Source organism: Cygnus olor, chromosome 18, assembly GCF_009769625.2.
Source record: "Cygnus olor isolate bCygOlo1 chromosome 18, bCygOlo1.pri.v2, whole genome shotgun sequence".
Classification (NCBI taxonomy): domain Eukaryota; kingdom Metazoa; phylum Chordata; class Aves; order Anseriformes; family Anatidae; genus Cygnus; species Cygnus olor.
Window position 1 is genome coordinate 8,214,596 of NC_049186.1, and position 15,390 is coordinate 8,229,985.

At 37.1% G+C, this 15,390-nt stretch overlaps 1 protein-coding gene across 1 annotated transcript in view; it reads left to right on the forward strand.

Moving 5' to 3' along the window:
- The window catches only part of ANKFN1 (ankyrin repeat and fibronectin type III domain containing 1), a 104,193-nt gene that overhangs the window by 68,844 nt on the left and 19,959 nt on the right, over positions 1-15,390 (forward strand). The window contains exons 7-12 of the mRNA XM_040530641.1: positions 1,050-1,147; positions 2,657-2,747; positions 4,704-4,811; positions 10,924-11,023; positions 12,221-12,353; positions 12,948-13,064. Of these exons, the coding sequence (XP_040386575.1) occupies positions 1,050-1,147; positions 2,657-2,747; positions 4,704-4,811; positions 10,924-11,023; positions 12,221-12,353; positions 12,948-13,064 (647 nt within the window). The remainder of the gene's footprint in view (positions 1-1,049; positions 1,148-2,656; positions 2,748-4,703; positions 4,812-10,923; positions 11,024-12,220; positions 12,354-12,947; positions 13,065-15,390) is intronic.

The window sequence follows — 15,390 nt, forward strand, 5'->3', positions numbered from 1 at the left end:
AGTTTAAGTCTGAAGGTACAAGTTATTAAAGCACAGAGGTATGACTCTGTGATTAACCTTAACTCTAATCCTGGTAGCTGTCATTACAAAAATATAATTTAAGAAAGAGAGGTTGTTTTCTTATCTGCAGCCATCAGTTCCCCACTTGCACATATTCTTTTTTAAAAAAAACTTGTGGTAGCTTTTCATGGTCTGTTTGATACTATTTTACAGTCACATTAATTTTTGCAAGGAATGAGGAAGAATACTGACAGCAGGATTGCCATTTCAGACCCCGTAAGTAGAAACTGTACAACAACTGTGGCCTGTACAAGTTGATGGAAGCACTTTGGTGAAGGTGCCCTTTGTAATTCATGCTACAGAACAGTTTAGGAGGGATGTGCCAGCCCAGAGCCACTTAGTACGCTTCAAAAGTGGATAAAACAAGGGATAGGTCCTTGGAGAACTCTAATTTCAGTGACCACAGCAGAACCAGGCTTGGACAAGAGAGCCAGAGCCCACTGAAATCAACGAGGAGAATAGTGAGTGTTGGATCTATCCAAGGAGGGTATTTCTACACAGAGCAGCCAAGGCTAGGTGATTATGGTTTTGTGGTCCTGTGGAGCCCAAAGGACTCTCTGCCTATGCCTATCCATGCAAATATTATTGCAAAACTGTGTTTTTTGTTGGTTTGGATATATAAACTGTCTAATGGAATTAGCAGGTCCAAATCCTCTACCTACTCTTTTCCACTGCTTCCCTTTCTTTAAAAGGAAGTTGTTTAACTGAGAGCAAATGTTGACTGAATGTACTTTGTATTGCAATGTATTTTTAAGCATTCTTTCCTAAAAAGCTTTTGAGCAATATTTTGCTTTTCTCTCATACACACAGTTATAATTTAATTATTGTGTAAAGTTTTCCTAAACATTATTGCTAAATAGGACTTTTAGTATCCACATGGAATGGTAAACTGCTAGAAGAAGAGTTAACCTGTGAAGTGATTAAAGTACTTTGATTTCTTTTCTTGGACTGTAATCTGATTCAGTTTGTTCCCACTACTTGTTTCCTAGTGGAATGGAGCTGTTCAGAAGACTTTTCTCCCTTGGTTGGTGAAATAATTATGGATAATCTTCAGCCTTTGAGGTGCTCCATCACAGGTCTCAGAACAGTAAGTGCCAAATGATTCATTTAGATCTTGATGCCCCCTGCTGCCCTGGTGATAAAAAGGCACTGATAATTTGCATCCATGCCTGTTGGTAACAACTGCAGAGTGCCTTTCTTCTAACAGCAAGTTCCAGTCATTAAGCATAATATGTCTGGTATCCATAATCTGAAATTCACAAAGGAATAGACAGACAGCATGAACTGGTTTATAAGTTGTCATGCTTAGGGTAGAGCCAAAAGGACTGGAATGAAAGCTGCTGTTTTCTGGATCACAGGATAATCTGAGTGCAGATCAAAGGCTCATGAAAGATCTAGTCCTGACTCTGATGACAGATAACTAAAATAACTTCTGTCTCTTCTACTTCTTTCAGGAGCACATTTGATGGCAGTCATTTTCATTTTTGTTATTTATTTTTGTATACTTATTTTACACTGATAAGACCTGGGTCAGCAATGAATAAAATTCATGAATATTCACATGTATTCTTAACCAGAATAGTTCAGACCATGTGCCTGAACACCTTCTTTCTACTGCTTGTTCAGGACCATTTGTGCAAGCAACTTTAATTTCACAAAATACCTGATGAAAATGAAGCTTGCTCAAAATATACACTACTATTTCCACTGGAAACATCAGCAGCAGCCCAACCCAGCATCCAGTGAACTTCAGTCTTTCCACTGAACTCACTGCACACTGAATCAGGCCTACAAAGTGATAGTAGGGAAGGCATGTTTCAAAAGCCGTTGGCCAGGGCCCTAATACATAGGGTCTCAAAATGGGAGAATTAACGTTAAAGGCTAAGAAATGGACACAGTATAAAACCCCAATTCTATGTAATAGAATAGAAAATTTTTATATATATATTTTGTTTTTCCTAGCCTTTTCTCTGGAGAAATCTTTGATTTGTCAGGCTGTTCGCTAGGGAGCTGAGCCACAATATACATTTCCTCTGCTTTTCATTTTCCAGCAACAAAACAAAGTAATTTCTTAAGTTAAAAATCAAGCAAACTTGCACAGTCAATTTCTTAGGCATGCTTAAGAACAGTGCTTATGGTGTGTTTGTTTATAATCTCCAGAGTATATAACATCTGTAAATGAAAACTAAACTTTCAGAAGTACTTTCCATTGGCCTAGGTTTACACATCAAGATAAGTGATAAAGGTCTGACTGATTTTAGTGGCAGCCAGGTGAAGCTTCAGCTGCTGTGCTTGTAGCAAGAAGGAGAAATGGGACTTCCTTATTCTTGAAGTAATTGTTCCCAGGACTCTGCTATGGTAGAAGAGATTACAATTTGTCAATTGGAATCAATGTGTTCTGTTAACCCTCTGCAAATCACCTGCCCTGAAATCTTTGTGCTGTTCTTCCGTCTGTCATGGTGCATCAGTTGACACCCTTGAAAGTCACTTAAGAGATTTTCAAAGAAAGGAACTTGGGGAGGGACTGCTGTCTAGTTATTACAGCCAAGATTTTGAGTCAAATGCAAGTTTTGACTCCAGTTGTTTCCATTTGCAGGGTCAGAGGTATTACGTTCATGTTTCAGCATACAACATGAAAGGATGGGGACCTCCACACAAATCTACTCCTGCATATGCTTCTCCTTCAAGTAGGTTGAGCTTGTTTGTGCTCCCAGTTTGATTATTCATGTTGCTTTCATCAGAATTTCTGGCTCTTCAAAGAAAAGAAAAAAAACAAATATGCTGGAATTCATGATTTAGTTAACATGTCATTTAGAAGTGAAATAAATAAATAAATATAACCAAACTCCTTTCACTTCTTCCCTCCCCAATATCATATGTTAATTCATTTTTCTTATCTTTTATTCTTCTCCAGTCCTTCAACAGAACATTGTCCTCTAGTCGCTAACATTACCAAAAACAAACAAACAAACAAACAAAAAACCAATATTTTGACATTCATTTCTTTTTTCTAGAGAGTTCAGTTTTATGGAACTTCTTTTGTCAGCACATAAATGGATCAAAACTTAAATTCAAACTGGTAGAACCAAAATACTTGCACATATCATATTTTATCTTCTGTCTTGTAGCATTACAGATCCTATCCATTGAAGAATTGTTATAGATTTCAGTTCTGAAGTTGGTGGAGCTGTGGGATGCATGCAGTATGTAAAATACTCTAGTGTGGATACACATTTTGGTAGAATCTAGCCCATAAACACAAAAAATGTTCCAGACACCCAAAAGCCTTTTTTCTGTTTCAAACTTATAGCAGGTATTCTCAGATTCCATTAGGACTATAAATTTCTGTTTGTAATTTTTAATCTACTATAATCACATTCTATTGTTAGACACTTTTCCAGGCTTAGTGTTCCTTGCTGAACTGGCTCAGCATATTACAGTTTCCCTTGTATTGATTAGTGCAGTAAAGTGGGAGTTTTCATTTTATTGCATTAGCACTTGTTTTTATTAGGCTAATGTAACAATTTAATAAACTTGCATGCTAATGTGAGAAAATAAAGCAAGCTGTACCTAGTCTCAATGGTGGTAATGGAGAGGGTTGGATAAACAAGGCTTATGTTTGCAGTACCATTGTCCCATTTCACTGTAATTTTGCTCTAGTTTACCCCAGAATAAAGCTATAACTATGCTAAAGAAAAATTCTGTTTGCAAACAAAAATGTGCTACAATAGTGGGAGAAAATTCTACTCTTGGTTATCTGGATAACTCCCTTGGAGACAAATTTCTTAATACCCTGATCCACCGTTATTTTGAGTCAGGAAACTGCAGTGTAATATTTTTTTATTAAAGTATAAAAATAGTCAAATCTGGAATAAAAAAGCTCTTCTCCGATAGACAGTTTCATCCAGCAGTTTGTGAAAGGATCGTCTGCTTTTTAAAATCAAGACTGAGTTTTATAGCTAGCAGCAACATAACAGTGAGACAAGTACTTTTGTAGATTCAGGGGATGTGGGACAGAAACCGCAGCTTCTGGCCTCTTGAGTGCAGTGCTGAGCAGACTGTAGACTCCAGGGCAGGAACTGTTCATTCAGGTCTCTTTGCTGGGTGTAGATTTTCAGAAATTCTTTTGCTCGGAGCGTGTTTCTGTGGCTACGGAGCTAACTCAGGATGTAGGAAGATGTTCAATCTCTGCTTTGCAAGAAGTTCCCTATATAACTGCAGGAGAGTCATTTAGCCTCCTGGTGCTTCAACAAAATGCAGAAGGAGCAGTAGTGTGATCCTACGGAGGTACTGAGAGGGTCAGGATGGTACAGGCTGAGAGCAGCTCTGACGCTAAAGCAGCAGAGGCCATTTATGTACTGAAGAGAAATAGCTATTGTCTAGTCAGTCACTACAGGAGCTACTGGGAGCTGATTGTGAGCTCTTTGTTAATAATCATTATGATTAATTACCTAGCTGGCACAACGCAAAGGAAGCTTATTGTATAAGTAACAACAGCAGACTTAAAAACAACTGCCATTTTCTCCTGTATGCCCAGATGTAAGAATCCCATAAAGCCCAGAAATATCAGAGGCAAGAAAATATTTTAAAACCTTCTCCTGCTCCTTTGTGTTTCATTTCTGTTTATTTCCTTTGTTCAATAGACTGGAAAGACTGCAGTGGAAGAGAACCTCGGCACAGGGGACACACTGAGGCCTTGGAACGTCTCCTTCAGCAGGTTCGAGCAGCTCATCAGCATTATAATTGCAGAGGTAAGGATAAATATCTATGTGGTAGGGCACCAGCTGAAGCCTCCGTGGCGCCTGTAATTTTAGCAGTTTTCTAACTAGGTCATACCTTCTCATTCATCAGGAAAAGAAAGATATTAATATTGGCCCATCTGGAATCACTTTAGCATACTATCTTGCTCTTAACCCTTGAAATTAGTTGGATGAAAACATCTGAAAGCTAGAATGTGCACAAGCAGAGACACACCCTTTCTCCCTCTGTACCCTATGCATCTATTGATTTGTTTATTCCTACAAATCAGTTTTACACAGGATTCTGCTAAAATGCTTCAAGGACCTTTCTTTTATTTTTTCATATAAAGAAATACTTTAGACATTTAACAACTGGTTTGGATCAAAAGAGGTACTTGGCTGCCTCCAAATGGAAGACACTAAGTACTCTACTGGATGTGATGCCAATCTATAATGAAAAATAGTTGCACAATGCAGTGGGAAGATAAGATTGCTACATTTTCAAATAGAATGGATCAAAACTGGGAGAGAGCTCGAATCTCAGCCAGCTCTTTGCTCTTCATTCATGAGAAACAGACTGTGCCTTTAATAGCTCAAGAGCCAAGGCAACAGCTTGGCATTCTTTTTAAAGAATATATAAAAACTCCTGTTCTATATGGGTTGTTGAAAAGTGCTATTTATTTTCTTAAAATAAACTTCTAACTGGAATAATCCCTCATTGCAAAGGAACTTATTTTAAACTGAAAAGTTGAACTACCATGAAGTTTTCATTTTTCTCCATGTAGCATGACTGTTATTTCAAGCTGCATCAATTGATTTAAAATCATAGAAATACTTAGGGCTAAAATCATGTGGCTGAATTGGAAAGATGCAGCCTTTGTTCTTTATGTGCAAATATGCCACAATCATGACAATTCACAGTCTGCCACAACCCATTGTAACCATAGCAACTTAAACTATTCAGCTATGTTGCTTGGAAAGGGAAAGGAGATATTGCAAGAAAATGTTGTTTCTCTAATTAAAATCCATGCAAGCATTATCACTTGCAGGTGGCCTTGGTAGTGAAAATAAAATGATGTATTCTATCTCTTATGTAGCTTTTTCATGCTATTAAAGAAGTCTTTTTCCATGGTACAGTTTTTCCCTTCTGAAGTTAGTACATATCTCAGGTCTTTCAGGCCACCTTCCTAGTCAACAGAGAATAAGTGATGGAACATCTGAGAATATTCTTAGTATAAATTGTTTTACTGACATTCCAGCCCAGAAAAGAAGCAGTTATAAACAACATGCAGAAAATCCCTTCTTTTAAGAATTTGACACCAGTGCCTGGTTCTTATAAAATACCACTGCTCCAGAAATTAACTCCAGTCTCAAAGCAAAGCACAGACAATTCTGTTACTGATTTCCTAACTCCTTTTCCTTAAATAATAAATAACAACAATATAGAAAATCTGTTTAGCTCAGAACATTTTCTTGCATGTCAGAAAGAGGATGTGGGAAATTACATATGGCAGTACTACACTGTGGAGTCAGCTTGAGCAACACCCTTGCCTCCAACCAAATAAAAATCTCATAATTGCTTGTAATGTTAACATTATACAGTAGTATGTTTTGGATAAATCAGGTTTGTAACATAATAGGAAAGCCTTTGGAACTTACCTTAAATATACAACTAATGTCAATCTGTTGTATTTCAGTAATTTGCAAAAGAATCAAGACCAAAAAAAAAAAAAACCTGCAGAAAAAGTAAGAATTATGACATCACTTTGACTCTGAAATTTGATTCTGTTATTTGTCAGTCTTAGTGAAATCTGAGAAATCTGATCAAGGATCTGAGATAAGCTATTGTGTGTGACTGAAAAGCTCCCATTAAGTTTTTCATTTAATGTAATACAGAAGCCTGTTTCAACTGTCATGGACAGAAATCAGCACGGATATGCTTTTTATACATTTAATCAGTTTTTACCATGCTTCTCTTTACCACACTCCTCTGAGAAAGTGCATATTGTAACCTCTGTTTTCCTCATTTGTTTTAGAGATGTCAATAAATAGCTGGAAATTGTTTGAAGAGTATCCTTGAATCTGCTTACAGCCACTGATTTGCAGTGAATTAAAGCTAAGTGAAGACAGAGACAGATTCAAAGCTGAAACCTTGGCACCTTGGCTTTCCATTAAGTGATTCCTCAGCAGGATATCACATGCATGGTGCTCAGGCTGGCTGAACGAGAGTGGAGGAGGAGTGCAAAGGAGGTGAAAAAAGTGGAGAGGATAGTCCATCTAGAAGGTCTAAGATTATTTGGATAACATACGTGAAAGCCTCAGAATGCAAGAGCTACATGAAAAAGGTTGTGTGTTAGTGCTCCAGCGTGATCTGGGAGGGTTAAATCACCCAGATTCCACACATCTCTTGCTCAGGTCTGTTCATTCAGGCTTTGCACTGAAGCCTGCATTTTCCCCTATGCTTTGCATTTCAGGGACTAAAGAAAACAAGCTTACAAAAATACCAGGAAGAATACATTGGAACGTACAGTGAGTTTAAGAGCTTTTGGAATTAGATCAGCTGTTGCTTTTGAACCTGCTCTGTGATATGATGAAATCTCCTAGGGAATTACTTAGGAAGCTTTGCTTTCATATGTTTAATCTTCTGGAAAACCCTGATGATTACAAACAACAGTCATCCATTTGTCTTCATAATACCATGCTACAGACGATCATAACTGAATTACTACAATTGTATGTCCTGGCAACACTTCAAATGTATTTTTTAAGTATTTTTTGCTTGTAGATCATTCTTTCTAAACAGTTCTGAGTGGATTAAGCAATTGTGTGATGCTTCATTAAGAAAAGAACCCAACTCTTCAGTAAAATACTTACCAGATATTTTCCTTCTGTAATTTGGTTGAAATGTATTTTACTAGAGAAGTCAGAAGTGAAATATTTTTTTTTTTAATCATAACTTGATTCACAATCAGAGAGCCTATTTTCATTGCATTTAACAAAAAGAAGGATCTCTGATTCCACGACACATTTTAAAAGTTTAGATTTTATTTTTTTTATGAGAATATACAAAAACAGTCTGAAGAACTTGGCCATGGACTAAGAAGGTCAGATAGACAATTTAAGAAGTTAAAATTTCAGCTGTTGAGCATGACTTTATACTCCAAAATACACCACTCAGTAATATGACTGTCACGCCTATAGCTTCTTCATGAGATACAGAATTTTCTTTGAAAGACATTCCTTCTTGAGGTGAGGTAATATGGAATCTATGATGGTCTTAAGCTATTGAGGTGTCTGTCTGCTATGTATGCCTTTAACTTCTGCATGGAATTATGCCTCTGTGCATATTATCCCAATGTCAGTTATCTGCACTGCTAAAATTATGTAGCTTTAAATTGAGTATGTTGTGTTTTTTTTTTTCCCAGAAGCTTGGATGTGTTTTTGTAAACTTGCATTGTTAGTAAAAACTTTAAATCCCATTGTGTGCCCTCTGCTAGGATTTCAATGGGATCTAGCGCCTCTTGTCCTAATTTGCTTCATTATTCAGTGTTACCATTAATGATCTTTAGCTGTTCCACAGGCTGTCTGATCTGTGGGGCTAAGATTTCTTCCCAGATAATTTTGCACTGAAGTAATTCCATTTACTTCACATCTGCCCCACTTGAGGAGAGGCACCCGTTTGTCTAGAGATAGGACAAAGAATTCCAGATGATCTTCCTTCTCGGAGAAATGGCACGGCATAACAGACATTCCTCTAGAGCAGATGCATGCTAACAGGCTGAGCATGCAACTTTGTTCTTATTCCTCCACAATCAACTTAGGTTGCTTTTAAGTATCTGTTGTATTTAAGTGAACTGCAAAGAAACATTTATAAATCCTACCCAAGAGAAAAACTGCTAAATATAGTTAATTGTCCAGTGTGAAAGCTTCTGATCTAAATATATTCACTGGAACTTCTCTAATCTTGGCCAATATATGTTTGCTTCTGAACTATTAAAAGAGCTCACAGCTCTACCGTATCATTTATTAGCATTGACTTATTTTGTTGTTCCTGGTGCTGCTGTACAAAGGTTACTCTGTTATTTATTAGTTAATTAAATAACAGACTGTTAAAATTTCATTTCCTATAGATCCAAAGTATCCTCTAATCTCATCTCCATGTTTTTTGGCTTCTAGACATACTGTACTGTAAAACAAAAGCAAACAGCAATGTAGAAGAATTTACAGTCTCCCTCTAGTTTTGCATTATGTCTTTTGCTGTTGGCTTCGAAGAAGCTGTGGACCAAACCCAAACCACTGAATAGCCCAATAACTTATATTCACTTGTAATGTGCCCTCTTACTGTAATGCTGCAGTCTCTAGGTGTTTAATACAGAATTATGTTGCTTTGCTTTTAGCAATTTTCTCTTCCATTCCATCCATTGCTAATATAGGAGAAAATTGCATAATTAGCATGAAATTTATATTCCTAAATTGGTCTTAACCTTGGAAGAAGGAAACAGTAAGACAAGAGTTGTCATATAGCATTTGGTTTACATTACTGTGATATACTGAAGAAAGCTCAGAGTAAAATAAAAATGATCTGAGGAGATATGGATAGAAAAACAAATTATTTTTTCAAAAAGACAAAGAAAACAAAGATCAGTTGCATCAAAGGAGCAGCCATAGATTAGAATGAGTCTATTTAAACTAAAATGAACATTGCATTGGAGAATATGTCATGGAGACCAAGTTTGCAGTGAAAAGACAATGGATTTGATGATCTAATAAGTCTCGTACATCTGAATTGTATTATTTCACCCCAATAGAACCTTGCTCTCTTTGTACTTGCTGTTCAGCAGAGTGGTAATTATGCTAACAATGTGTCTTCTTTTTGTGGTTTTCAATGTGCAAATTATGGTGCAAATTTATTCATCACTTAAAAATATGTTAAGTGCTTCCACAGATGGGGTTTTGACAAGAGCAAATTTAGATGTTCTTTAAACTTTCAAACTTAGAACTTGCTAGGGAGACACAGATAGACACCTCCTATTTTGCACTGGAGGTATGTGGGAAATATGTTACTCTGAATACACCTAAGCAGACTGATTATCAGCTTTCAACAAATAGTTTTCTTGTAAGATCTTTCATGAGTTATATTTTTCCCCACTGGAGAGGGTTGTCCCTCGAAATGTTTGGTGATTCAGTCTGGATGGGTATCTGTACTTCCTCCAAATAAACAGAAAACAGTCAGATGTTGGAAGACTGAGATATAATTTCACAGATAGATTTTTCTTTTGGTATTTCTTTTCAGATCACAGGAAATACCTAAAGATTTTTTTTTTTTTTAAAGTTTTAAGCACCCATTCTTTTTACAAGCCATATGTAGATAACTACTTCTGACAATACTAATATTATTGTACAGTGCATGTTGCTGACTGCCATCTATTGGCATACCTTCTAAAAACCACTTACAGGTATACAGGTGGTCACAGCTGTTTCACAGAGCTTGAGTTTCAGTTCCACTGGAAGATTTTTCTTTGGCTTAAAAGAAAACTCCGGCCATATATAAGAGAAGGAAATACATTAAGTGAAATTCATGAAAATAAAAAATTATGCAATATATAAACAAAACTTTTTTTTTTTTTTTAAATATTGGGCAAATATTTATATTTTGAGTCTGTTCTTCTATTGTGAGAGCTGGTCCGAGATCCTTGCAGACACAAAGCAGGTCTCATGGACATATGTTGAGGAATTACATTATCCTAAAATGCTGACTGATGGTTTGATTCTCTTGTGTTTTTGAGACCACTTGTAAAATTCATATCCATCCTGAACACTAAGAGTATGTGGTACTGGTTTAAGCTATACTTGTCCTAGGAACAAACAACAATTTTACCAACTCTGAATTTGCTGCAATTAAGGAAATTGCTTGATGTGCAATATTGTTAAGAGAATGAAAAAACAAGAAAAAAAAAGTTGTATATGAGCATGTTCCTAAATGTTGTCTGTTGAAAGGAATAAAGAGGACACCAACTGATTAGTATTAGTATTGTGATTCTAGAGACAAAGGTTCTTTATGTGTTATTAACTGAAATGTAACAGCTGGGTTTAGTTGTGTTTTTTTTTTTTTTTTCCATTTCAGAAAGTTCCAAATTACAGAATGCTGGTCGCAAGCAATCAGTATCTAGAAGCCTGAAGCACCTGTTTCATTCATCGAACAAATTTGTGAAGACTCTGAAACGGTTTGTCATTCATTTTATCTCCCAAACATTCTGAGTTTTATCTAGCAGTTGCTGCTTTTATGTAATAGTGAACAGCACCTTAAAAATGGATGTAAGCAGGTTCTACTCCCAATGAAACAACAATCAATCCAAATAAACCTGATAAAACTATATATGTGTGAGACATGCATCTAACAGGAAAATAGTGCTCCAGTTCCTACTGAAATCATTAGCAATCTTTGATAGTTACTGCTGGAAATGGATTTGAGCTTACTAAAGTGAAGTATTGTGTGCAAACACAACAGTGCAGTTACTGAGGTATTGTTAAAGTACTGCATCTGTTGCTGCTCAATAAGGAAACCATGGAATTTATTTCATTCATAATATAAAATGCAGAGCTCAGACAACATGTTCTAATAGATACTAATATCTCACTGGCCACAAGCAACATATTGAGAATTCTGTAACATTTTTAGCTAGGTTTGCAGCCCAGTGTGACCCAAACAAACCTCTGCCGTGATAGTTTTAGCAAATGAAGGTTTTTTTAGACTGGATTATTTCTTTTTTCATTGCCAGGGGTATTCAGTTTGCTTTTTCATCTTTGTATTTTGATAAGAGTTTGATTCTTTCAGAAGAGCTCTCCAGAGTTTTTAAATTCCCTAAGGCAACTACTTAATGTATGCAACTAATTGCAAGGGTAAATATTGAAAGGAATGATCTGCATAAACAGTTTTGCAGATATGCTGGCCAAATTACACCCAATTACACTAATGTAAATCCATAATAACTCTCCTGATTTCAATTGAGTTACTTCAGTTTTACTCTGAAGTAATGAGAGCAAAACTAAGGCCAATAATGATAAAAAAGTTTTGGTAAAATTTTTGATTTCTAGAGAGCAAAACATCCCTCCCTCCACCCCCCTCCCATTGGGTACCGTTTACTGTGGCAAAACTCTTACTAAAATTGATGTCATTGGCTTGCACAGATTCATAATTCCTTAAATTCTTGTAGTTGTACATCATCTAAAGTGATAAGCTTCCCAAATATTTTTCAGAATTCACTGGTTGAAGTTGCATGATCTATAATAACACAAAAGTTAAGACCAGATGACTTGATTTGCCACCTCAGAACTTAAACTCTATGATTCGTTGGCTAAAATTTGGCACGGATATCAATAGACATGAAAGCTGTTTGACAATATTTCTTTTGTTTCTTTAGGGGACTCTACTTATCTGTTATATTTTTTTACAAAGACAATTTATTAGTAACCAATGAAGATCAAATCCCAATTGTGGAAATTGATGACTCTCACAGTAGTTCAATTATGCAGGATTTCCTGTGGTTCACAAAGGTAATGGGAGCCTAATTTTGTATATTGTTTTTACAATTTTGTTGCTAGCCATGCATAAACCTTAGCTGATCATTCTGAGCACATTAAAAAGCTAATAGATTAAGTGCTTTACCTTTCACTCATGTCAAAATGTAATTTTCACATACCCTTTATATGGGTTAAATTCTGATTGGGTCACTCACAGTAGCACAATTAACTTTTAAATGCATGATCCTACATCAATGATTGCAAACTAGGAACATAAAACTTTTATGAACATTTAGAGGAAGAACACAAAAAAAGTAACTAGAAGTTTTGAAGTTGGTATTATGGTTATACCATCATTCAAGATACCTTCACACTATTTTTAATTTCCTAAAGAACAGTAAATCAATTTTAAACAGTAGTCTAAAAGGCAATTGAAATAGGTGCATGATGTTTACAGAATGACTTCTGTATCTGTTTCTTGTTTATCTATGCAACTCCTTGCCGCCCACAAGAACTCAAAATGAACAATATCCACTGATTTTTCTAAGTCCAAAATGCTTTTAGTTTCATTTCTGCTTTTGTAAATGCTGACAACAAAAATTGACTGAACTAGACATATTTTTGCAGTTGTCTTGTATGTGGGATGACATCAGATGGCTGAGGCAGAGTATGTCTATATCCGTGTCCTCATCAACAACACTTCAAGCCAGGCAAAAGATGCTTTCTGCAGCAGCACAGCTACAGGTTGGTTTCATTGCATATTTCCAGCTATTAACTTAGTGACTCTCTGATCTCTAAGGGAAAGTACTGCCAGCTGTCCTTTGGTTCACCACTCCGCGCTGGCCTATTCTTTGGAGCAGTGTTATTATCTACAGTGAAGTGAGCTACTGATTCTGTCTTGCCAGCTGGAAGCAGTTACATTAGAAGTAAATAGTAGGAAAAAGACAGGAACGAAACAATAGTGGCAGAGGAAGAAACAGATATGAACCAGTAAATAACAACCCCAGATAATGCTGTGGGTTTGCAGATTGGGAGTTCACAGGTTACAATCCTAATATTCACTGCTCAGAAACCTCTTAGAAAGCCTGTTAACTATTAATTATTAATATATTTGAGAAGCATTTAAACTCTCAGTAAGATTTAGCACTCCTTTGTGCTATATGGACACCTATAATAGTAGGTAGCTTCTGACCCCAAAAGGAAGGACAAGTAGACTTCTGAAGTTGCCAGAACATGACTCTTGATTCATCTGTGGCTTACAAACTACTTGAGAACAGCTTCTAGGCCAGAGCAACACTGTTTGACCAACAGCATGGCTATGTTGTTGTGGTTGGTCATTCAGTATGAATGAATCTGAGATGTACCTCTGTGCAGAGAACCAACCAGAAACTTGTATAGACTCTTAAAGACTAAGAAAGGTGAAGTGGTGCATAGATTTTTCGCTGACCCCTCAGCAGAGTGGTAGGGACAGCAGCACTACATGCACATTCACATCATGTTGTTAAGGCATGGCAGTGACTTTCAGGAGACCTGGTTTCCTTCCTACCTGTGATACTGATACAATCTGAGTGATCAAGGTGCTGGAATACCTCTGCTCTGAAGACAGGCTGAGAAGCACTAGAATAGGTTGCCCAGAGAAGCTGTGGATTCACTCTCCCTGGAAGTGTTTAAGGCCAGGTTGGATGGGGCTTCGAGCAATCTGGTCTAGTGGGAGGTGTCCCTGCCCATGGCAGGGGGGTTGGAATTAGATGATCTTTAAGGTCCTTACCAACCCAAACCATTCTATGAGTGTTTACTGTTGTAGTAAAATACATGTTCAAAAATACGTGGGCATGATTCCTACAGAAAAAGTATACCCAGACCTCACTCTACTACCTTTTGTTTGAATGAAGTCACCAAAGCTGCCCAGAAAACTCTGTGGTACAGTCATGGAATTAATGAAGATCTTCATATTGCTTGGCTCACGTGTCAGCCATGCAGCCATCCCTCTTCTTATTGCCAGTCGGTGCAATAAGCTAGATTTTATAGCAGCTGTGAGAGCCAGATACTCTGTGGCCATTATTAAGAATATCCATGTGGGGTTTGTTTTACATCTTTTGGCAAAGCAGGCTGTACAGGAGAGTAGCCTTCCTGGGCAACCACCTGTCTTGATTGATTTCCCCAAAGTATCCCGAAATACATGGAATGCCAGTCTGCTGTACCTTTATTGAAGGACCACCTGTGTTAAGCAGCAGCTGCTTGTCAGTCCTTTGAGCTCTCACTGGAGACAGTTTTAACTACATCTGCTGAAAGGTCCCTCTGGTGTGGTTAGCTCAGCCTAGGTAGCACAGACTCCCTTGGTTAGCTCAGTTTCATTCCTTCTGTGTAGGTTGCCTGTAACAGAGCATTGTTAGTATGCACGGACTGCACTTTGACATAACCAAGATTCCTAGTACATTGCATTATTATTTGCTACCGGAGATGTTAGGAGTAGAGCTTGAAGCACAGAGATACAGCAAATGTGCCCATGTGGTATATTGCTCTGTTGAATTTGCGGCAAATTTACTGTCCTTATCGTTTGTTCTGTTAGTTTGGTCCCCTGATGAACACAGGGATTGTCACCAACCTGCCAACCTTTAACAGTGTGTGGCCTAATGGGATCCACCAATGGAAGGATCTCAATAAAGTTTATGTGGTTGAATACATTTTATTGAGGCAGTTAACAGTCTGACTCCACAGGAATTTAGGACAGAATTGAAAAGATCAGTGATAATACAGCTGCTAAGGGACTAGATCAGTGGATTCAGAGACAACAGGGACTGTAATTTTGCCTGCTGTTACCACTAGACAACTAAGCAAGCAAAACAGAAGCGACGGGATGCCAAGCTAAGCAGACACAAAACTTTTTCAGTATATAAGTAGGTGTCCCCATTCTTTTTTCTGGACTGTCATTCAGAATATAGTCATCAGTGACAGCAAAGATCTATTTGCCTCCACCTAGGCACAATCTTATATTGCAGTAATGAAATTAACATCACAACTAGATGGCTAAACATCTACCTGCAATGATTTGTCCCATCTGTGGACACAT